Source organism: Papaver somniferum, chromosome 5 (assembly GCF_003573695.1).
Source record: "Papaver somniferum cultivar HN1 chromosome 5, ASM357369v1, whole genome shotgun sequence".
NCBI classification, from domain to species: domain Eukaryota; kingdom Viridiplantae; phylum Streptophyta; class Magnoliopsida; order Ranunculales; family Papaveraceae; genus Papaver; species Papaver somniferum.
The window spans coordinates 176,771,221-176,794,760 of record NC_039362.1 but is presented as its reverse complement, the minus strand read 5'-3'; the positions used below and the strand labels follow the sequence as shown (position 1 = coordinate 176,794,760).

At 36.3% G+C, this 23,540-nt stretch overlaps 1 protein-coding gene across 1 annotated transcript; it reads right to left on the bottom strand.

The window, feature by feature from the left end:
• Positions 1 to 5,263: 5,263 nt before the first annotated feature.
• Positions 5,264 to 8,362, bottom strand: LOC113283770 (pentatricopeptide repeat-containing protein At1g63330-like). Its single transcript, XM_026533134.1, has 2 exons — positions 6,167 to 8,362; positions 5,264 to 6,013 (listed from the first exon to the last, which is right to left on the bottom strand). The coding sequence occupies exon 1, from the start codon at positions 8,313 to 8,315 to the stop codon at positions 6,522 to 6,524; it is 1,794 nt and encodes a 597-aa protein (XP_026388919.1). The 5' UTR covers positions 8,316 to 8,362; the 3' UTR covers positions 5,264 to 6,013; positions 6,167 to 6,521.
• Between the last annotated feature and the right edge of the window lie 15,178 nt (positions 8,363 to 23,540).

Sequence of the window (23,540 nt, the reverse complement as noted above, 5' to 3'; positions counted from 1 at the left end):
AGATTTATCTTCTTCCTAGCTTCGTTATTCACTCTAAAGTCATTCGACTACCTTTGTAACCTCCAAATACATAGTGAAACAACTATCTCCGTGAACGTAGGTCTTAGTGCTGAACCACGTAAATCATTGTCTCATTTACATTCAGCACTTTATCTTCTGTTTTATATACTCTGCTTAGATAGGTTATGTTGCATGATATGATCGTATGTATGGTTTAATTTACTCCCTTATGACTAGACGAGGACAAACCCGAAGGCTCAGAGTCTGATAAAGTTTCGGACTTACATCGTTTTATATGTATTTCCGTCTCCTTGTGTATAATGTGAATGTTGTTTGTGATTAATACCATCGTTATTTCTGTGTTCAGAGTACTAAGAATCGACCATGCCCAACCTTGAATTCATGGAATAAAGTCATTCCAGAATTGAGTAGTATAAAAGGCATTGCAGAAGAAGGAGGGATATCCTGATTCATTGCTAGAGCGCAAAAGACACGCTGCTGCACTCATGTGAACATTTAGTAAAGCAATAAATTACTCCTCAAATTCGATAAACATACATTTCTACTGATTAGTAGCTAAAAAGAATAAAAATGGATTAAACAGAGAAAGAAAAAGGAAATGAAGGGTTGTTGTTCAGTCGCGAGGCTTACATTCACAGTGATATAAAATACTCACTTTGATGTCAAATTGGTTTGGCCAAAATCTTTGCGCCTGGGGGCAAATTTGATGGTACTAGTAAATAATTATGTTGAGAAGGAAATTTGGAACACCGTTCATGTCACGTCGGAGTTGTATATGGCAAAGTAAGTAATGGTGGGTTCCGTAAGTAATTAAAGTGATGACGTAGATGATTAAAGCATAAATAAGAATATCCTCTGTGAACGCCAACTACAGGTTCTTCTGTATGGCCAATGTAAGTTGTCCACAGTTGGGTGCTAGTAATTGTCAGTCGTGTATCATGTGTGGCCAAAGTTGTGCCCCTTTAACATGTCTCCGTGGTTTAGGAAGAAAAAAAAGTCGAATTTGTGCATATATTAACCAAAAATACACGTGAAATATCACCCCACCGCGGACTATGTCTAGAGTGTTATGTCTTATGATTAAAAACGGGGTCAAACATCGCTCATTCGCAAGAAACACCAACTCACAGAATTTGGAAGATATCAACTCTTTTGGATGTGAATGAAAAAATAGAAAACTGGCAGCCATTTACCATTACCTGGCCGAACTAGACCCTTCCGTCAAGAGTGTTATCACTAAATTATGCAATTAAAAAGAAAACGAATGATGGTTAGGCAGTAGGCACAAAATTCATTCATATATCATTAAAGTTGTAATTGTATATATAATATACAGATAATTGTTTATTTCTTTCTTTATGCGTACCATATTGATTGAATCTTACAACTTGCATAGCGTGGTCTGACATGCCAAGGTGATATACGATCGTCTTATTCAAACAAGCTGTAGTGAGTATCCCATGAGCATGCATCTTTCCATCTTTGGATTTGATATATAAAGATGTCCATAGGTAAACGTCAAATCTACCCGTTTAGAAGTGCACGTTCCATACGATTTTAAAATGGCTGCAAGAAATTATATGCTTATGGCCCATACCTTAAGTTATACCTCCATGCTCTCTCGCTTCCCGATTAAAGTTTGGGAGCAGGGAGCTTACTTGATAATTAGGAACTGTAATTAAAGTTTCCGCTTCTCCATAAGCAAAAGTCGTTCTCATAAATCATAAACAAAATTTTCTTTCTCCACAAGATCCATAATTAAATGGAGATTTGTCATGGACACCGCAGACAGACAGCGAGAAAATATAGTGAGTGTAACTGTTCAATACCGATTGAGAGATACAAGGCAATAATACTATAAATAAAAAATTCATGGGATCCATAATTGGGAGTGCGACATTGCAATATAATTAGGTTATACTCTCATTCTGTCTCAAGTAGGTAGTAACTAGTGAGTGTGGTTGATGACCACAAGTAGGGAATGGGATTGATTGATGCCTACATTTTTATTTTAGTTTTGATCGACTGATGTTACATCATTGGGTCACAAATTAAATATCATAGATCATAGAGAGATTAAAGATGCCAGGAGGGGGAGATGAAAGCTACGTTTTGCGTCCAAGTTCGATCTTGTATTCATATTTCACCACTTAGTTTTTTTTTTAACACGCATATAGCATCATGTTCTTATCAGCAACACCAACTAGATCTGCAGTGGCATCAAACAAAAACCTGACACTATGCTTCGTATCATCCCAACAATGCCCAGCAATCACCCACCACATCCCATCAGGTCAATTCATTCCCACTTCTCAACTTGAGTAGTATTCCAGTAAACAATTACACCGGAGACTTAAGAATTGTGAACCCTTTGGACATGGTTAGTGCAGTGATATGACTATGACCTCAGTCAGTTTCTCACATAAAAGTTATTTTAGCGGAATTTCATCACTTTTACAGTTTGGGTTCTCACGTAGCGGTTGGTTCAGAACTACTGGATTTTTTTTTTTTTGGGTCATGGGCATGGCGGACAGACAGTGACAAAGGTGGAAGGTACCATGATATATACTCCCTACGTCTCTAAAAGATATGCAAGTTTTCTTATTTGGGTATGTCAGAAAAATAGGCTTGTTTTCATATGTGAAAAGTTTTTTTTTTAAGAAAACTTAGGCGGAGCCTAAGGATTATGATTGCTAATAATACAAGTGTGGTCATTGCTTAGACAAACATTAGACCCACTGCTAAGGTTCTTACAAGTTATAGCCAAATTCAAAGCTTGGAGATTTTGGGTTCTATGTAACACTTTAAGACCCAATAAAACAAAGTTACGGGTTTGATATGTAATAGGGATTCTTCATTCGATGTTTGTTTTTCCTTGTGGTAGTTTCTACTGAATCTTCCTTTGATTGCTTGGATGTAGAGAGTGTTGAAGTGCTCCAGGATTTCACTTGTTTCAGCATGTATTTCTATGTTCATGTGCTGCTTTTCTTCTGCCCATTGAAAGGCTAAGTCTGCTCCTCCTGTGGCTCCTTCTGCTCCCCACTGTCCTGTGTGTCCTCTGCTATCAACATAGTTGCCTGCAAAATCAGTGATAGTTAGTGCAAAGAAGAATTCATAAGTGTTGGGATCCTGAATAGTACAGATTTTGATTAAAAAACCAAAGCTCTGCTTGTGTTATTGGACCCCAACAATTGTTCCAGGAGTAGCTATATGGGATTCATTCTCAATGATATGCCCCCGAGTATTCAAGGCATGACAATGTAACTTGTGAATTCTGTTATGATCACAAAGATGTTGTTGAATGCTGAGAGTAGTGTTCTTAGCATTATGAGAGATGTTTTGGAAAACTAGATCACATCTAGCCTTCCAAATGAACCAACAAGTGGTAGCATAAACGCAGACATTATGACTGATGTACGCATTGTGAAACCAGTCATTAAACCAATCCATGAAAGCAGTATGGTGATCAAATAAGCCATGATTTCCACCTAACATTTGCTGCCAGATTTCAGTGGCAGCAGGGCAGTTGAGGAACAGGTGTGTCATAGATTCCTCCCCATTGTTGCATAATTTGCATATGGGATCAATATAGTGGAGAATGCTTGCAGTTTTGGCATTAGTTGGCAGAATTTCATGAGCACATTTCCAGAGGAAAATTTTGACAGCTGGTGCCACTTCCAAGTTCCATATAGCTCTCCAGTCTCTTGTTGTTTGATCATTTCTATAGAGATTCTCTATTTTGGCTTTGTATAAAGCTTTAACAGAGAATTTTCCAGTGCTGTTGAGTTTCCAGTGAATACTGTCTTCTTCTCTGTGGTGAATATCAAGTTAGTGATAACTTGAGCAGTGTCAGGGCTAAAGATTTGCTGAATGATTTTACTAGTATTCCCATTGAGGGACCACTTTTCTCTCTCCCTTTTCTCTTTTAATATTAAATGGGACCACTTCTCTCTCCCATCTTTCTTATAGCAAATGAGTGGGGATCAAGGATAGATTAGGAAAAAACATGAAAAAAATGGTTATAAGGATTGGTTTTCTTATTTTTTTGTGAAATCCAAACAAGCTTATTTTTAGAGAGGAAGGGAGTATGAATCATAATTGGGAGTGCGACATTTCAATTAAATTAGGTTAGTAAGTAGGTATAGTATACGTGGAGTTGATGATAACAAGCATGGATGGTCAACTGATTGATGTTTACATTAACAAGGAGTTACAAATACTCAATCATATGCAGGTAGAGATTAACATAGAGATGACAATGGGGGAGATGATTCAGATGAAAGCTATGTTTTATGCTTGAACACCTAGGTTTTTTCAGAGTTTCTTTTTTCTTTTTAGTTTGTGCATGAAAATCTTTACCTAAATTGATATTAGCATTTGGAATGATTTGGTTGGTTGTTGTGCTGTATGATTTGTTTAGCAGTTTCCGACTGTTTAGGGTGAATCAAAAAAACACCTATCAAAAACCACATCATCAATCTTCTTATCAACAACACCGACTAGCGACAGCAACAGCAACAGACAAAACCTGACGTTCTGTTGCTCCTGCCGCTCATCCCAATGGCCAGCATCATATCATGTCAATTCATTCCCCTCTCTCCCTCTTTCATCTCAACTACTACTATTTTATATAAGGAAAAAAAAAAGAAAAGAAAAACGATCCAGGCCCTAAGTTTTTGTAATTAGAGTTTAGCGCAGACAATTATGATGAAGTGTTTCTGACAGAAGTCTATCGTAGAAATCGGAAGTAAAAAATATTTACTTCTGTATCAAAACATCATCAATGTCCATTTTGCTTCTTACAACAAAGTGTGAATATCCAAGCAAGCATCAAAAGAAGATGAAAAAAATTAGCGAATTAAAAAATTAACCCAAGAGTAGATAGTAGCTTTTATCGCACAAGCAACCCTAAGATTTTTTTGGGAGAATTTATAAAGTACCCTAGTTTTATTGAAGCACCTTTACCCTTTACTTGTCAGTACGTTTACCTTCTACATCATTTTCCAATTTGTCGAGCTCGGTTCAGGATCGTGTCATCATTTTCAGGTTCGTTTCATCATTCCCTGAAAGGGTTCATCATTCCCAAGTGTCTTAGGGTTTTTGGTTGGTGGAGAATCAATCTTCTATAATATTTTTCAGGTTAGTCGTGCCGGTTCAGGTTCGTCGAGCCTAGTTCAGGATCGTTACACCCTCTTTCAGGATCGTCGAATCATTTATCCTCTCTACCAAGGAGATGTAATTCAAGGACAAATATGACTTTTAATTGGAAAGATAACTGCCACCTAGCAGTTAACCGGATGGAATTTGTCTTTTGAATAAATCGAGGTACTTTAGAAATTTTGTAAAAAACGGGGGTACTTTTGAAGTGTGCATTTCAAAACAGGGGTACTTTATAATATGTCCCATTCTTTTTCTGTTTCTTGATCTCCACAGATTTCATTATAGAGCTGATGCTAAAGATATGCAGAGAAATTTATGCACACCTTTAAAATTTGGTTAAAATTCTCCACAGTCTGAGTTTGATAAGGTACTAGGAACGGACCATGACCAACCTTGAATTTATGGAAGAAAGTCACTCCAGACATTAAGTAGAATAAGAGGCATTGCAGGAGAAGGCGAGGTATACCGATTCATTGTGAAAGCGCACACGCCAGGTTGACCAGGAAGAGAGAAACCCCTCCAATTTAGGCTATCGAATGTTGCAATCTTGCCCACTGCCCAGCCAAAGTTGCCAAAGGAGGAAACCGATTTTTGCAGGCATTTTGTTCGACCAAGTTGTATTTGCAGGGCATATTGTGTTTACTTCCACCAACAGAGTTTCCAACAACGTCGATTGGGATGATTTCAATTCGCACAAGGAGGGGGGAGCGATGACGGAAGGAATATGGCAACATGCTTATCCATAAAGGCCAGAACCTAACTGACCTAGGTTATTTCAGCATCCTTCAGGGTCTTCCGAATTTGAGATTCTATCCAAGATTCACACCATCACCTGTATGATTATAAATATAGCCAAACTTATCAAAAGAGAGCTTGAATGACATGGGAAATTTCCTAGCAAGGACCCTATTCTGACATCACTTATTCAACAAAAAACATAACCCGTCACGACAACCTATATTCAGTTGGAAGTTTGATTATGTACCTGCAGTGACTCTTGCAATGGGGACCCAGCAACTGTGGCTAACCGAACCCTCAATAAGTGCACACAGAGAAAAGAAAAATCACCTCCACCCATAGTGCTAGCTTTTCCACCGCAAACCTCATGACAATCCCCTACGAAGGAACTAATTAACAAGGAAAGAGGGGCTTTGCTTGGTGAAAATTTCATTCCACACATTCCTTTGAGAAACTCTAATGCTCTTGTAACATATTTTTCTTGCAATAACCCTTAGTAATGGTATTATAAGCGATGGCATCAGGCTGCAACCTTTGATTTCCATTTCGATGATCAACTTTTCGGCCTAAAACAAACATCCCTTCTTTGCATATGCAACTGATCATAGTGTTAAGGCAGCCACTAATCCTTTGTTAGGAATTTCGAAAAATTGTTTCCTTACCTTGTCAGAATATCCAGCTTTGCACAACCCATTGATTAATATATTGCACATCGGTACATCAATTTCAATCCCCTTATCCTCCACGGACCGTAACAATTCTATTGCCGCATCGACATGCCGATTCTTAAAAAGTCCATCCAGTGATGCACTATATGTAACTATATCCAGAGTTAAGCCATTAGACTGCATTACAGTTAACATTCTCTCTGCAGTTCTAACTTTGCTCGCCTGGTATAATCCATCTATCAGTGTAGTGTAAGTAACTTGGTTCGGTTTCAATCCTCTCTTTTGCATTTCCTTAGAGAGTTGAATGGCTTCATCCAACCTAGAACTCTTGCAGTATCCATGAATCATGATACTGAAGCTGTAAACATTTTGGCCGTTTTCCGCCATCGAGTCAAACAATCTCTGTGCCTCGTCTAGTTTACCTATTAAACACAGACCATTCATCATAGAATTATAGGTCATAACATTAGGTTCTTTTCCCGACCTAATCATCTCTTTAAATATCTCGTAAGCTTTTTCCGTGTTACCACTTTTGCATAGAGAATCTATTAATATAGTAAAAGTAACTACCGTGCAGGGAATCCCACTCCCCTCCATTTTACCAAAATATTTGCTTGCTTCCTCCCACAACCCACGTTGGCAGAACCCATGAATCAGAGAATTGTATGTATGTGCATCCGCAGAAACTCCACGACTAGACATGCTATCGAATAACCTAACAGCCTCACTTAACCTGTCAGACTTGCATAGTCCATTAATCAGAGTATTAAACACAACAGCATCTGACACAATTTTAGAATCATCTACCATTTCAGAAAACAGATTCAGAGCCTCATCAACTAATCCTCTTTTGCATAATCCATGAATTAGAGAATTGTAAGTATGTGCATCCGCAGAAACTCCTCGACTAGACATGCTATTAAATAATCTAGCAGCCTCCCTTAACCTGTCAGACTTGCATAGTCCGTCAATCAGAGTATTAAACACAACATTATCCGGAACAACTTCTACCATTTCAGAAAAGAGAGTCAGAGCCTCATCAACAGATCCTCTTTTGCATAAAGCATCCATAATCACACCATACAAATAAACATTCGCTTCGCAATTCCATTTCCCCATATTCTTCTGCAACCCAACTGCAACATCTAATTCACCAGATTTACAAAGCGCAGTAATTAACGCACCACACGCAGCTCCATTTGGTTGAATACCCAATTCGATCATTTTGTCAAACAGTTTACGTGCATCACAAATCTTCTCTTGCAAACACAACCCTTTAATCAAACTACTAAACGCAATTACATCAGGATCATAACCCCTCTTAATAATCCCACCAAACAAACTAAATCCATAAGCAATTTCCTTCAATTCGCAACAACAACCAATCAAAATATTCAATGTAACATTATCAGGTTCAATTCCAATATCTTTCATCTTCTTATACATTGTGATTGCATCTGAATAACATCCAATTTTAGAAACTGAACTAAGTATATGATTAAACGCCATACTAGATGGCAGTGGAACCATCGAAGTCATATTGTTAAAATAACCCATAGCATCATCTAGTTTCTCGATTTTTCCGGACTTACAGTGATTAATCACTACATTTTCGAAATGAGTTGTTTTTAGAGAAGATAATAAGGAATGGATATGATTATGCAGAGGGATAATAAGTGATGATGATGAAGGATGTTCGGAAATTACCTTTCTTAGGAGGAGAATCATTGTATTGTTTTTCAGCTCCGATCTTTAACAGTTTTGCCCTAAATCACGAAAATGGTTTTTCAATGAACTTTAAGAGAACCGGACCTTTTACTTCTACTCTAATAGGAGGGCCGGGCCTTGAGCTAAAAAAAAAGAACGATTTTTTTAGGGAGCATGGTTTTTTTTGGGGACCATGGTCTTATTAGGCCACCTACCCTACAATTTTAAGGGGTGTCCTAAAATCATGAGATTACTAATTTGGTCCTTATCCTAATTAAAATTAATCATAACTTAATAACTGTCTCTAATTTAATCTAAAACAAAACCTAAACTAAACCTAATTCAAAACCTAAGCTAAACCTAGCCGCACCCAAAAAAGAAAAAAAAACAGTTTTGAGGAGAAAACTATTCTCCCTCTTGTTCTTCTCTTCTTCCCCATTTCAACGTCATCTTCATCGATTAATCGTCGATTCATAAAATTTTCATCGTCGATTAATCAATCACTATAAGAATGGTTCTTCGAAAGAAAACCAAAAGACTCCCAGGAACAGGTCCCCCATTAGGACATCTAGCAAATCGGCCAAGTGATTTTGAGATTCATAAAGAAGTGGAAGAGCCAAGTGAATCCATAATCCAGTATAATAGACGCAGTAAGAAGCCTGATTCTTCCATGGGACCGATTCGCAGGTATTTCCCGAGAAACCCATTTCTTTTAATTTGATTTTCATCGATTCAAGTGATTAGAAATCATCAAAATAGGGTCCAAATTGAAGTTACAGTGTTTGGTTCGGTTAGAGCGTCTTTTATTGTTGCCCTAGTTTCTTAACCGAACTCCATGAAACGAAGAACAGAAGAACAGTTTGGTTTTATAGGATTGAAAACTAGGTTACCGAACTCGTGAGTTCGGTTGTTTCGCAAAAAAATTGTTGAACTTCCATGTAACCGAACTATAGCCATATTACCAAAAATAGGAAAAAAATCCATGTAACCGAACTGTTTGATTTTTCCCAAAATTTTTAGTACCCACACTACCGAACTCTAGCACCTTTGTTCGGTTGTTTCGCATAAATGTTTAAAACTGTCATGTAACCGAACTGTAACCTTATTACAAAAAAAAAAAATTGGCCATGTAACTGAACTGTTCTTTTTTTCCCTATATGTTTAGTACCCATATAGCCGAACTTGTTCCAATATGTTCGGTTTGTTCGCAAAAAACTTTGACAAACGGAACTCTTGGCTATTTACATATATATGTGGAGTTCGGTTTTCTCGAAAAAATAATTGAGTTACCGAACTCTACCCTGGAACACGATTTTTTTTTCTTGAGTTGGTTTTTTTTTTCGTGAATTATTCCTTATTTCTTTTGTTTTTTTGTTTAGTGGCAAAGGTAAGAAATCCAACCAACCATTACCGGAAGATTTTTTTGTTTAGTGGCAATTGAATGCGTCGGCGATTAAGTGTCCGCATATCGGCATGGCCATCCAATGATCACTTGTGATTGGATGGGCCCCGTGGAGACGCATTTGAAACCTAACAAATTGAATATTTGAGACTAGCATCAGCATCGGACAACATTGTCTTGTAAAATTCCGATTTCTCCTTTAGCTTCATCAACATCCTTTGACGGACATAAGTGATTTGATTATCATGATATAGCTTGGCACCTTGAGTGAAAGGCCCTATTTGTTGTACGACTACATGGAAACCGCAATTACCATCCGAAGGGACGTCATGGGTGGATATGACATAATCCCTAATGTAAGGAGGTAGCTCTTCCAAGTACCTTTTATCATCAAGAGGTGGTGTATCAATTGGAGCCTTTAGATTCACGTCTCGTTGACTTGGTTGGCTCGGTTCTGACAGAGTAGGTTGAGAGTGTAACTTCGGTCATTTTTTCTTCATATCCTGTTCTCTTGACTCGCCTTTTTCAATAATTTTCCTTCCCCTTTTCTTAGAATCTTCTTGGTACTTAGCCGCGGTATACTCATGCCCCGAAGGATCTCAAGTAAAAGGAGTAATTTCACTTTTCCTTTTAGCCAACACCTTTGCATATTCTCTAACCTGTTTTTTTGTTTCTTTGGTTTTTGGCCTACCTTTGCCCTTGCCTCTATCCGGTTCTTGCACATTCTCCGAAGTATGCGGAAAAACGATTGGCCACATGTCATCCCAAAAGATTTTCCTTTCGAGGTTTTTCATGTTCCGGTACATTTCGATAACCGCTCTTCCCATGTGGCGACAAGGGAGTCCCATAGACTTCATCATGTTGCAAACACACACCTCGTCCGGCTTGGTTCCCTATATGTCAATCAAATTCACCTCAACCATTAACCTCTTGATGCAAGAATGTGAAACATTATAGTGGAGTCCCTTAAACAACCGATGGTCCGCCATTTTCTTGATGTTACCATCTTTTTCTACAATCTTTGTGTACTTCATGATGCGGCTTTTTTGGAACTTCTCTTTAATTCTCTCAATATCGCGTTTGAAGTAACTCTCCATTGCGTTAAACACAACCACAAAATCATCGACACATCCAAAGAGATTTTTCTTCAACCGGTGGTGATCCGATTCTACCAAACTTGTCGCTTGATTCCCAAAGTGTTTATAGTTGTTGGTAAAAGCATAAACGAAACGCTCTTTGTGCGGTTCCAACCATTGCTCCACCACATACGTTATTATATCCTCCGGATATTCGGGGCTAGACCAATGTTCTCTAAATTTGGCAAGATTTAGATAATACTCTTCTTCGGTGAGAGACCAAGCAATGCCTCCCATTCCCCGGAGAAGGCAACCCATTTAGCGTGATTTATGGCGTATTGTTTATCGAATTCCTCTTTTGCATCCGCTTGTTCATCTTCCGGTAGCTTACTAATCTCTTCCAATCCTTTCCTCTTAGGTGGACAAAGTTGAGGCTTGCACATATTCATCACATTGCACCATATATGAAATGTACAAAGCATATTATGTGCTAATGGGAAGACTTTCTCTATTGCGTTCATCAATGCTACGTCATTGTCCGTCACGATAACCCCGAGGATATCATCACCTCGGTATATCGCCTTCACTTGTTGTAGCGCCTAAGTGTAACTTGGTTCTTGCTCATCCTTTAGAAAACAAAAAGCAACGGTAAACAGTGACTTCTTCGACGTACGAACAACAATGTTCAACAATGGCATCTCGTATTTGTTTATCTTTTAAGTGCAATTCATTATAAGAACTTCATGGAATGATTGAGCCAATTGAGCACTCTTCGGATGGGTAATGAAGAGATGAGTTATTTCTTCTTCCGGACCTACCTTCTTTTGAACCGCGTAGCCTTTCTCTTGAGCCAAAAAAAATAATTGTTGCATTACTTTTGTATCCTTCCATTCATTCCTTTTAATCGTCTGAATTGCATTGTAAATGGTGTACAAAGATGATACGTTACCTGGGTTATCTTGCTTTAATAAGAGAAGCATTGTGGAAGGTGGAATACACAATTTCCTATACTCGGCTATTTTTTCCATTTCTCGAGGAGTGAGCCTTGCGTCCATTTCATGCCCTTCAGGATCATCCGGACGAGGTTGGTTATGACGACCTACCACCTTATCCATAGATAGAAACCATTTCGTCGTTAATTTTCTCTTACTAAATACTATCTTGAACGGACATTTGATTTTCTTTGATTTTCTTTGAACACGTTGTGTTCTTCCTCGTCGTGTTTCCTTTATAATCATAACCCTTCCTCTTGTGACTAACATCGGGATCTCCACTTCTCTCACAAACCATTTGAAAACGAGTGTTGCTTTCTTTTCCATTCAAAACCAAGACGCAATTGACTCTTTTGGCATGTTCTCTATCCCAATTCTTCGCATCAATAGGTAAGTCAAATACCAACTCATTCGCATAGTGAGTAGATGTATCTACGAACAACATACCAATCGGAGAACGTTGATCATGCATTGGTATAGGTTGTGATTCCATCTACAAGAAATGTAATAACATCAATGCAATCACAAATAAGTTCGGTCACATAATAATTTTATCGGGGAAACCGTACTCATTGTTCGGTTGGTTAAGAAAGTTGCAAAGCAACCGAATAAATAAAAGGAACCGAGTTCGGTAACATGTGAATTTTATCGCAACAACCGAACTAATTTATAAAAGGAACAAAGTTCGGTTACTTTGTATTTTATGTAGATAACCGAACTAGACACTGGAACTTCAGATTTTTTTTATTTGTTAAGTTCGATTGGTTATGCTGTTAGTTTCAAGTTTGCGAAACAACCGAACTTATTAAACATAGTTCGGTTAGATAGTTGGTACATGCAGTTTGCGAACCAACCGAACTGTATACACTTAGTTAAACTTTATTGTTACGCAAAGTTCGGTTAGTTGCGAACCAACCGAACATAACACTGCATCTCAGAACTTCCATTAATATGGAGTTCGGTAACCTGCGTTTTTGGATAAAGTAACCAAACTACATCTTCAAATGAGTTCGGTTACTTATTCATCTCACAAGGCAACCGAACTACACCTTCAGAACAGTTCGGTTACATGTTCTGCATATAATGTAACCGTACTGTGCAAAATCCAGTTCAAAAATTTACATTTTTGAGAAGTTTTTACCAATTCAACATACATTATCTAAGTTTGGAGCATACATGTTCACCCAAATACTCTTCCTCCGGTTGTGGTTGATAAAATCCATCATTTTCATCTTGAGTTTCATTTTGGGGAAGAATACAATCACCATCTAAGAAATAAGCCAAATCCGGATCATTTTGAAGATTAACAAATATTCTAGGAGAGGATGGAGATGAAGAATCAGATGAGTTTTCATCACTTGAATACTCAAAGGGGGTGAATTGGAATTTTTTTTGTTTTCCATGTTTTTCTCCTTCATCTTCTCTCACTCTACTCTCACAATAATTCTACCCAACTAATAATAAACCCATCTTTTAATTTAATCTCACTAATTGTTTTTAACTAAATCATTTCACTAATAATAACCAAAATTAATTAATAGGGTAGATTAGGTATTAAATAAATAACTAGATATGGGGTAACCTAGAATTACTTCTAATGTCTTTATATAAAATAAAACCATGGTCCCCCAAAACAACCATGGTCCCCAAAATATCGTTCTAAAAAAATGTCATATTAAGGCCTATTCCTATGGGTATGGAAAAAAAATATTGTTTGGCATACAAGGTGGCATGGCAAACGAGTTGCGCCACTATGGGAAAACCACTGAGTGACAGAATTTCTAGCGGTCGATATTTTCAATAACGCCAACGATAAAGTCTTTATCACCAGCGATATTATGAATATCGCTCGATGTTTACTCTAGCGCCTACGGCTAGTTCTTTATCGCTATAAATAGGTAATTTTCAAACGCAGAAGTTACCCCAAATTTTTTACACAAAATTTTTCTCTAATTCTCTCTTTCTTGATCTAAATTTCTCTATTATTCTCTTTCTCAATGTAATTTATTTTTTTGAAAGTTCCCAAATGACACAATTTCAAACCAACTTGATTCGGCAACACAACTTGATTTTTATGGAGTAGTGCTTGGAGGATCCGTTAAGAAGATATGTGATAAGTATAAAGAAATAGGTAAGAAGCAAAGAAGTCTTCAATTTTTGGATATTAACCAAATCAAAACCGCAACTAAGAAGAGCAAAGAAAAGTTAAAGGCAAGGAAAATCAAAACAACACAAATTTGAAGCCAAAGAAGAAGATAAACAAAGGAAATTCCGTTCATGTGCGTATTGATTGGAAGTTTTGGGAAATGAAGAAGATTAGCAAGTTGAAGAACATTGTCCCAATTTTTTATTTTTCAAGTCTTTCCAATTATTGTCTAGTTTTATATCTTGTAAAAATGACTATTATTGATTATATCGAAGTTTAATGAATTTGAAAAAATTGTACGAATATGGTTGAAAATTAATATTAATTATATTCTTAATCCAATCTTATAATTAAGAAATTAAACAAATATTAAAAACTTAATACTTAGACAATTAAGAAATTAAAACATAAGAACTTAAGTGGACAATTGACAAATTATAACATAAATGTTGGACAATATCTGGGCAAATATTTTAATATCTCGAAATAACTTTCAAAATGGAATTTTTTCCCGTAGATGCGACGATATTCTGCATCACACCTTTGTTGAAATTCCATCATTGTTTCACCACTTCTCAAGTTTGGACCTTCTTGCTGAAGTAAAGCAACATACCTAGTAACTTCCTGCTTAATTGTAGTGAAGCGTTGAATCAACTCTGAAACATCACGATTATTGAGGTTCATTGCTTGTTCTTGAAATTTCCCAAAAATCCTTTGCCACAATGGTTGGGGATGAAATGCATCATCGGTAAAATAAATATAATTCCTGCAAATACATTCATCTTCCACAATAGTGAATTTTGGTTTTCCCCTCATAAATTGACTTCTCCTAATTTCACCTTCCCCATTGGCACGATCAATAGATCTTCGATTTGCGGCAGCACGTTGGTTCACTACGAACTCAGCGAACTCAACAATGTTCATATTATCAGTCATGTTCTCTGAGGAATTGGAAGTGTGATGAAAAGAATTGGAGATTGAAAAATTCTAGAGAGGTTTAGAAATTCTGGTGTGAATTAAAATGAGTTTGAAATTACGTATTTATATAGGGAAGAAATAGTAGTCGTTGGGTGAGGATATGATAAGCGCAGATCAGACTAGCGAGTGATAGCTTGACCAGCATCGACGCTGGAATGACCAACGAGCGATGGACACTCTATCGCTCGGTGGAAACTCTGTCGTATATACCTATATGTTATTCCTGACATATAGGAATATGAGTTTGGCAGTTTGACATACCCATAGTGGGTGCATATATATGCCAAATATCAGTTTTTAGCATGTGCATAGGAATAGGCCTAAGGATAGTTTTGTTCAACTATATCAAAATTATGAATCACAACCTAGATAGTGAGTTGACAACGATTTAACCGTTCATTGTTCGGATTTTGGTATTATCCCCATTAAATTGGTACCCATTAGCAATTATGTAAATTTTGCATAATAAGTGATGATAATGAAGGGTTTTTGGAGATTACCTTTCTTAGGTGGAGAATATATCATTGTTTTTCAGCTCGGATCTTATCAGTTTTACCCTAAATCTTGAAAATGGGATTTCAATGAACTTTAGGAGAATTTAACTTTTTACTTATGAATAGTGAGTCCATGTTGTAATAGGCGGGCCGATCCTTGAACTTAAAAAGTGTCTTAGTAAAGGTAGTATTGTCCAACTATATCAAAATTATGACTAGTGAGTCCATAATGATTTTTCCGTTCCTTGTTCGGATTTTCGTATACTCCATTGTAAACTGGTATCCATTACCAATCATGTAAATTTTGGATTATGAAACAATTTTAATATCAAAAAATTGACCTTTAAGTTACTGTAAATTTAACACCGGAGTGGACTTTGGTCACTTAGGGAATTTTAAAGAGAAAGTGTGGGTTCATGATTGCAGGTTTTGATCACATTGTAAATATTTTTTTATATGAGAGTTTGCAGGAAATTTTTTGTTTAATAGTTGTATATTATTAAGGGTAAAATGCAAATACCAAATTATAATAGAGCAAATTTGAAGTTATTGGATAAATTCTGATTGCTAATTAGGGAAAATTTTAGATATTTCAAGTAAAGTGGGAATCTAAGTTTATAAAAGGAGATACTAGGATTAGCATGAGAATACCGATTCAAATAAAACAAAATAATTTTGACCACCAGATTTCAATTTGGTATATTCTTGCCAGTACTGGTATGTGCACATTTCTCCCACTTCCTATGGGAACACACTTTTTTACAAAGCCTATTTTGAGGCATACCTCAATTTTTTGAGACATACAAAATGATTTGTCTAGCTCGGATATGTTTATAAGGGGTATCCTAAGATAGGTAAATTACTTAGGTACCCTGATTTATTCATTAATTCACTTATATATTCAATTGATTAATTTTATTATTTTATTAAATTTGAAGGATGACAAGTTATCATACGAACCTAATTTTTTAAAAAACATACCTATGTTCGGTTGACAAGTTATTGGTCGAACCTAAAGTGTTCATCGTATATGAAGACTACTCATAGGTTCAGATGATAACTTGTTAGCTCGAACAATCCTAGTCTATGTTTGGCGGTTACAGAGTGAAATTTGGCTGATATATATGTTATCAGTTGAACATAAGTTTGATGGTTACATAGTGAAGTTCGGCTGATAATTTGTCAGCAGAACCTAGGTATGTTCTCAAAACAACTAAGTTCGACTAACAAGTTATCATCCGAACTTCTCAATGTTCTATAAAGGATACCCTGAGATTCAGTTTATAAATTATCAGCCGAAGCTAGTGTCATAAATAATTAAATAACAAAAAAAAATTAAAAATTAGCAAAATATGAAAAAGGGCAGTTTTGCCGTCAAGAAAATATATGAATAAGGGGCTTTAAAGATTAATATTTAGTGACCCTATTTTATCTCTATTTGATATGCCTCAAATAGGTTTCTTTTTTACTTCCATTAAACTGTCTGAAATGCACCTGAATCTCGCTTCTGCATCAGTCGTTCCATCTGGACCAACAAGGTAGCTTATAGCCCGAACAATAAAAATATAATTTCTGACTGAACAAGGACTTCAAACCAATGATTCTCAAAAAATATTTGTAAGTATAAGTACCAACTTACATTCTGAAACTCATTTGGTTTTAGACTATGCAAGTTAGCGTGCACCCCATGGAACAACTCTTTTTGAGGGGTTGAAAATATTTTGTCAAAACCTACTTAAGTGTTGCACACATAAATGTGGTCAATAGTAGTTCAAGGATAATCCCATTTCACTATTTTCCTGTGGTGCGCGGTAGAAGGTATTGCATACAGAGATATGGTCAATAGTAGTTCAAGGATTTCAATCCCATTTCACCATTTTTAGTGGTGCATCGTGGTACAAGGTGTTGATGCAGTTGTCAAAAATATCCATGGATTATGTAAATCTATATTGGAGAAAGCTTGGGAGATATGTGTAAATTATCTGATTTAATTCTAAGATAATGACTTACTTTTATGATGTGCAACTTGTTTACAGCGTTGCCAGTGTTTTTGCAGGAAATCTAGGAAATTTCAGCTGATAATGTCACTTGTGCATCTTCGGTTCATGCACATACATATATATACAAAATAAGATTAGTTTCGCACATTAGAACATGATGATAAGACTATGCATTTTTTTTTCTTTACGAGGGATAAACTCAGTCTACAATGAGCCATGACCAGTGTTCCTAAGATGGATATATATCGCTTACCTTTCCCCTTACAAGTTGCATCAATCCTATCTAGATTTTAGGAAAATCCAAGTTTTTGAGTTGATCTGCAGACAAGGAAATGATTAACATAGATCTGGTGGCATTGTTCAGAGATAATTTCCTTCCGCACATATCATCGAGAAACTCTAATGCTTTTGTAACATAATTTTCATAGAGTTGCCAATATAGGCAGTTATCATAATAGTGATCCCCGATTGACTAACACATAATTAGTAAGCAAAACAAATCAATGCACCTAATCGTAGAAGTAAGAGATCGAATGAAACCAAACAAACCATATTTACATGTTAAATACAAACATCAAATTAAGTTTTATGTCCCCATTAGAATTTAACATATGCTGAAAGACTTATTTATATATTTAGCATTTTTATGATTCTCTTACACACCTCTAAAATATCATTGATCACTAAAAAAATTGTGTATGCGAATTATTATTAAACTCTTACGTGTTTAAATGAACATCAAATTGCTTATAGTTCATAAGTTAAATTTTCCAAAGAACGGTCATTATACATGGTTCCGTAATGGAACACTATGTATATTCTTCTAATTTGATTGCAAGACTAATTCCCACATGCTTACTTGAAACCATAATTAGAGTTTCATCTAAACGGAGAAAGTGTTTGCTTGAATATCAAGTTATCTTAGCTTGAATTTTAAGAAACCCTCAGTCTTGAAAAACTGTAAATAGAGACGCTCTTTCAACTGGGAAGTTTAATCCCTGACACTTTGTGTCTTATTTGATAGTTAGAGTCGTCCTCTGCTGACCTATGTTTTCCATGAGAAATATATAATTAGTTCTACGACTAAAAGATTTCGTTTCGGGGAATTCATGAAGCCAAGTCCGACAATCTTTATCTTGGTAGTTCGTATATATCATGATCTTACTTTTCTTTTATCGAGGTTCCCGTAATCTCTTTTAGGCAAGATTGATAAAAATCGCAAAGTTCTCTTCGTCTCAGACTTGAGATTCCTTAAGATAGATATCTGAAAACTATTCTTAATTTATAAATTGAAGATTATTCTTGAGAGTTGGTAAAAAATCCAGGCTTGATCTCATCTAAGCGAGTGTAAATGTTCCGGATATGTGAGGTTTGCTAGCTTTGTCTATTGCAAACAAATTTCCAAACCTTGATCTTTGATTTACATGGAAATCAAATATATTTATCTGTTAGAGGAAGATTGGTTTCAAAGTCTTGACTTAGGTTGAAGCAACTCTTAGGATATAAATGATGTCAGATAAGGAAATCAATTTTGTAGAGCCTTGCGAGATTCAAGAGACGTAGGGAGCGCGACTATAACTGAATCAGTTAAAGGATGGATTCGGTCTCAATTACATTTCAGTCTGAAGTCTGATACAAGGATACTGACTGCAGCCGCTTTACAATTTGGTGTTCAAAACATTTTTCATACTTGTATGTTTGAAGACCATTAGATTCGAAAAAATTGTGGCCTACTTGATACCCTTGTCATGCATAAAACCTTCAGGGAATTCATTGTAAATAGAAACAATACTATTTTATTTTCTTAAATAGATAACTAAAAATCATAACTTATAAATCATATTTGAAGATTTCTAAAGGTCTCTAAAGAACTTAAGCAATGAATTTTGAACCGGCAAACTTTGAAGGCATAAATAACAGGCTTTTAGGTGGGTACCAGGCCAGGAAAAAAATTAAAACCAAACCTAGCTAGTGCCCACTTATTCGACCAGTCCAGAATAGGTTGTAACGGGCATAGGTTCTTACCGACAACAACAAAATAAGTAGGCCTCTATCTGGAGCCTAACTATAAGCCGATTAATGATAACCTTTTACCCAAATAAGTGTGTTAATTTTCCAAATGTTCTATCAAAATTATGAAAAAACACTTATCGCAAATAAAGCTCTTACATTGAATGGTAAGGAAATTCTCGCTTCCTATTCGCCGAAACAAGACTTTTCTAAATTTTGTGAAACGAGAGTTTTGATAAAGATACTTGGCGACTTATAATTTGTTCAATAAAGAAAGGCGTTGAATAACAAATACAAACTCAAATTAGGAAAACGTAACCGATGGTGTTCAGAATATAAAAGTTGTAGCTTGGGTATCAAGCTTTTCCTAATTCGACCAGAAGAAATATCGATAGCTAAACCTTAATCATCAATAAATCTTTATTCCTAATCACTTAAAGCTTTCCATCTCCCCGTAATCTTTTCATCTCTTTCTTTCTTACAACTTTTCTTCTCCCTATTATCTCTCGATGTCTTTCTTTCTCATCTATTTGTTTATAGGTACATAACAAAGTATTCTCAACTAGGTATGAATTTTATTTCTCTATCCTCTTTGCGATTCTGTTTTTTTTTTTTTTTTGTGAAGAATTGTTTGTCGTCTGTCTCTGGCTCAATGTGGAGGGAGGAGTCCTCCCGGAGGACATACGAATTATTCAAACTAGGGTAACTTTCAACTAAATATATATTCTATATAAGGGAACCATCTTTGAAGCTTATCCATGTCGATACCATAGAAAAAATGAAGAATTAAAACTTTAAATTGTACGCGAGGCATAGTTCCATGACTTAACAATACCAAAGAAAGATGTTAATGCAGGTAATCGTCTTAATCAAGATATTTGCAGTTCAAACATCTTTCCTGCATTGGTTGAGCATCTCTAGGTGCTTGATTTCGAGATTGCTGCATTTGAGTGTTACTAATGAACTCTTAGAGCTAGCACTATGGTGCTAGCTATCCCTTCCCTATCCCTCAAATGTAGGGAAGGAATGACACTTGAAAGGCAATCTTGCTACGGTGCCCCCTCATTCCTTCCCTACACGAGACGCGTACTCAGTACCCGTATGAATAGTGTCAAACGGGTATTTAGTACGCGTATTTTTTTTTCGTTTTTTTTATGGGAAAATATTTATCTAGGTAAAAAGATATTTTAGAGTAAAATAAAATATATCAAATAAGTAAAAAAATAAGTTTTAGTAAAAAAGGAGTGAAAAGGGGAAATTTTAAGGTAAAAATTTAAAAACCAAAAAAAATAAATACGAGTACTTGATACTCGTAAAGTGAAAAGTAAACGGGTACTCAGTACCCGTGTGATTTCCCTTCCCTACAAGGCTGATCAGATCAGATCGGCCTTGTAGGAAAACATGTGAGTATCCCTACATGAACAGGGATTTAAGAGATCATAATACTTGGGTTTTTGGGATTTTGAGGGATGGAGAGGGATAGGGAAGGGATATCCCTCTCCATAGTGCTAGCTCTTAGAAGACTTTTTAATTTAGTTGAGGTGAACAAGTGGATCCAGATACGAGTAGCTTAGTTAATCAAACTGTATGGAATGTAATTCATGAAGGTAAACTTTGTCCCAGTATTAGTTCTTTAGCTTTGTATATTATTTTCATGAGATAGTAAAAAAATTCAGTGTATTTTATCTGTCACAAAAGCGCCAGACGGGAGAGTATACTTTCCCATCAGAACATACTAATGAATCCCTTTTTTCCTACAATTTTTTCATATACATGTTTGTTTGGAATTGAACGTCTTTGAGATGTTGTAAATTGATAAATATGAGCATAGAGATTCTAATGTAGTTGTGAGAATAATTCTCTGTATCTTCATTGATAGGAAAAAGCCTGATTTATACATGTTTACACAACTAGATAAGGCAAGTAAAAGATACACCTAACAATATCTAGAATATATACAGAAAGAATATATATGCAGTTACAACCAAATAACAAACACAATAATGTCAACATACAAGAGAAGAATGACAATTCCTTTTTCTGACGATCTGACAAACATAGCTGAATCACAGAAGCTTTGTGTAAAGCCATATACTGGAGAATTGCATTGCTAAACTACTCAAACCAAGAACGAGGTGCTTGTTTGAGTCCATATAATGCCCGTCGAAGCTTACATACTTGATTAGGTTCATGAGGCAAACCAGGAGGAGGTTGCATGTAAACCTCTTCTTGTAACTCACCATGAAGAAACGCGTTTTTCACGTCCATTTAATGAAGCCCCCATTGTCGTGTTGCAGCAACAGCAAGTAATGTACGAACTGTAACCATTCTGGCCACTGGTGCAAATGTTTCTTCATAGTCAACACCATACTCTTGTGTATAACCTTTTGCTACAACTCGTGATTTGCAACGTTCAAACTCACTATCTGACTTGGTCTTAACTTTATAGACCCATCTGCTTTCAACAACTGATTTTCCAGGAGGAAGGTCCACCATTTCCCATGTGCCTGCCTCTGTATGTGCTTCCAATTCATCATCCATTGAATCTTGCCATTCTGGAATGACTGCAGCTTCTCTATATTTTTTTGGTTCATAAAATGACAAAATAGAAGACAAGGAACAGTGATAGTCTGCATACTTAGCTGGTGGTCTTCGATTGCGAGGTGGCAAAGAATTTTCTTCAGAATCAGGATCTCGTTCCTGAGTTGCACTGTTAGGTTGAGTCGTAGAGTGGTCTTGGTCATCCGTATTTGGTGGATCAACAACTAGAGGAGATGGACTTTCAGGAGTAGATATAGAAAAAGTGATAGGATTGGATTCACTAGGAAATGGATCAGAATAAGTGAAAGACTCAAAAGATGATGATTTGCTGCTTGGAAGTGACCAGAATGGAACTTTCTCCCAGAATGTGACATGACGAGAGACACGAAGCTTTCTATTAACTGGATCATAACAACGGTACCCTTTTTGTTCAATACCATAACCAAGGAAGACACACAAGACATTCTTTTGACCAAGTTTATGACGTTCACGTTCTGGAAGGAGTACAAAACAAGTTGAACCAAAGACTCGAAGCTTAAAATAGTTTGGTTTCTTACCATAGAGACGCTCATAAGGTGACATTCCTCCTATGATAGTTGTTGGGACTCTATTGATGGTGTAGACTGCAGTAAGGACTGATTCTCCCCAGAAATTTGAAGGAACTGAGCCAGAAATTAACTGAGTTCTAGCTGTCTCTATAATATGACGGTGTTTACGTTCTACAACTCCATTTTGTTCTAGAGTTTCACTACATGACAGATGAATAATGGTTCCTTGGGTTTTAATAAATTCTTTGAATGAATTGGAAATATATTCCCCTCCTTGATCAGCACGAAAAACTTTGATCACTTTACCAACTGAGTTTTTATCATGGTTGAGAAATCAACATATAACTTAAGAAAATCTGCTCTAGAGCTGAATAGATATACCCATGTATAACGCGAATAATCATCAATAAAACTGACATAATACAAAGAACCTCCCTTTGACATAATTAGAGATTTACCCCAGACATCAGAATGTATAAGAGCAAAAGGTTCAGTTGAGACAGAAGTGCTAAGATTAAAAGAAAGAGCTGGTTGTTTTGCCAGTTTACAAGAGATGCAATTTGGTTCTTTATCTAACCGAGTATCTCCTAGTAAACCCTTATTGATCATATATGAAAGACGAGAAAATGAAACATGACCTAACCTAGAATGCCAAGACATGAAGGGAGATATTGACACAGGTGCAGTGGGAGTAGCAGCTACGACATGACTTTTAGATTCCGCTGAGAGAGAAAGAGATTGAAGGAGATACAACCGACCAACTCTACGGCCTATCCCAACTAGCTTCCCGGTTTTGAGATCTTGTATAGCACAACCAAAAGGAAAACAATATGTGTTATAACCTTGATCACACAGTTGACCAACTGAAATAAGATTCATTGTAATATTTGGAACAAGAAGCACATCTGGTACATAGAAGTTATTTGAATTGTTGACCAAGCCTATATTACTTGCAGTTAATGTTGATCCATCAACAGTATGAATCTTAAGGGTGATGACAAGATGAAGACTTTCAAAAAACTTTTGATTAAAAGTCATATGGTTTGATGCTTCTGAGTT

Excerpts from the sequence above, each read along its gene's own strand:
- LOC113283770 (XM_026533134.1), bottom strand. The coding sequence starts at position 8,315 with ATGATTCTCCTCCTAAGAAAGGTAATTTCCGAACATCCTTCATCATCA.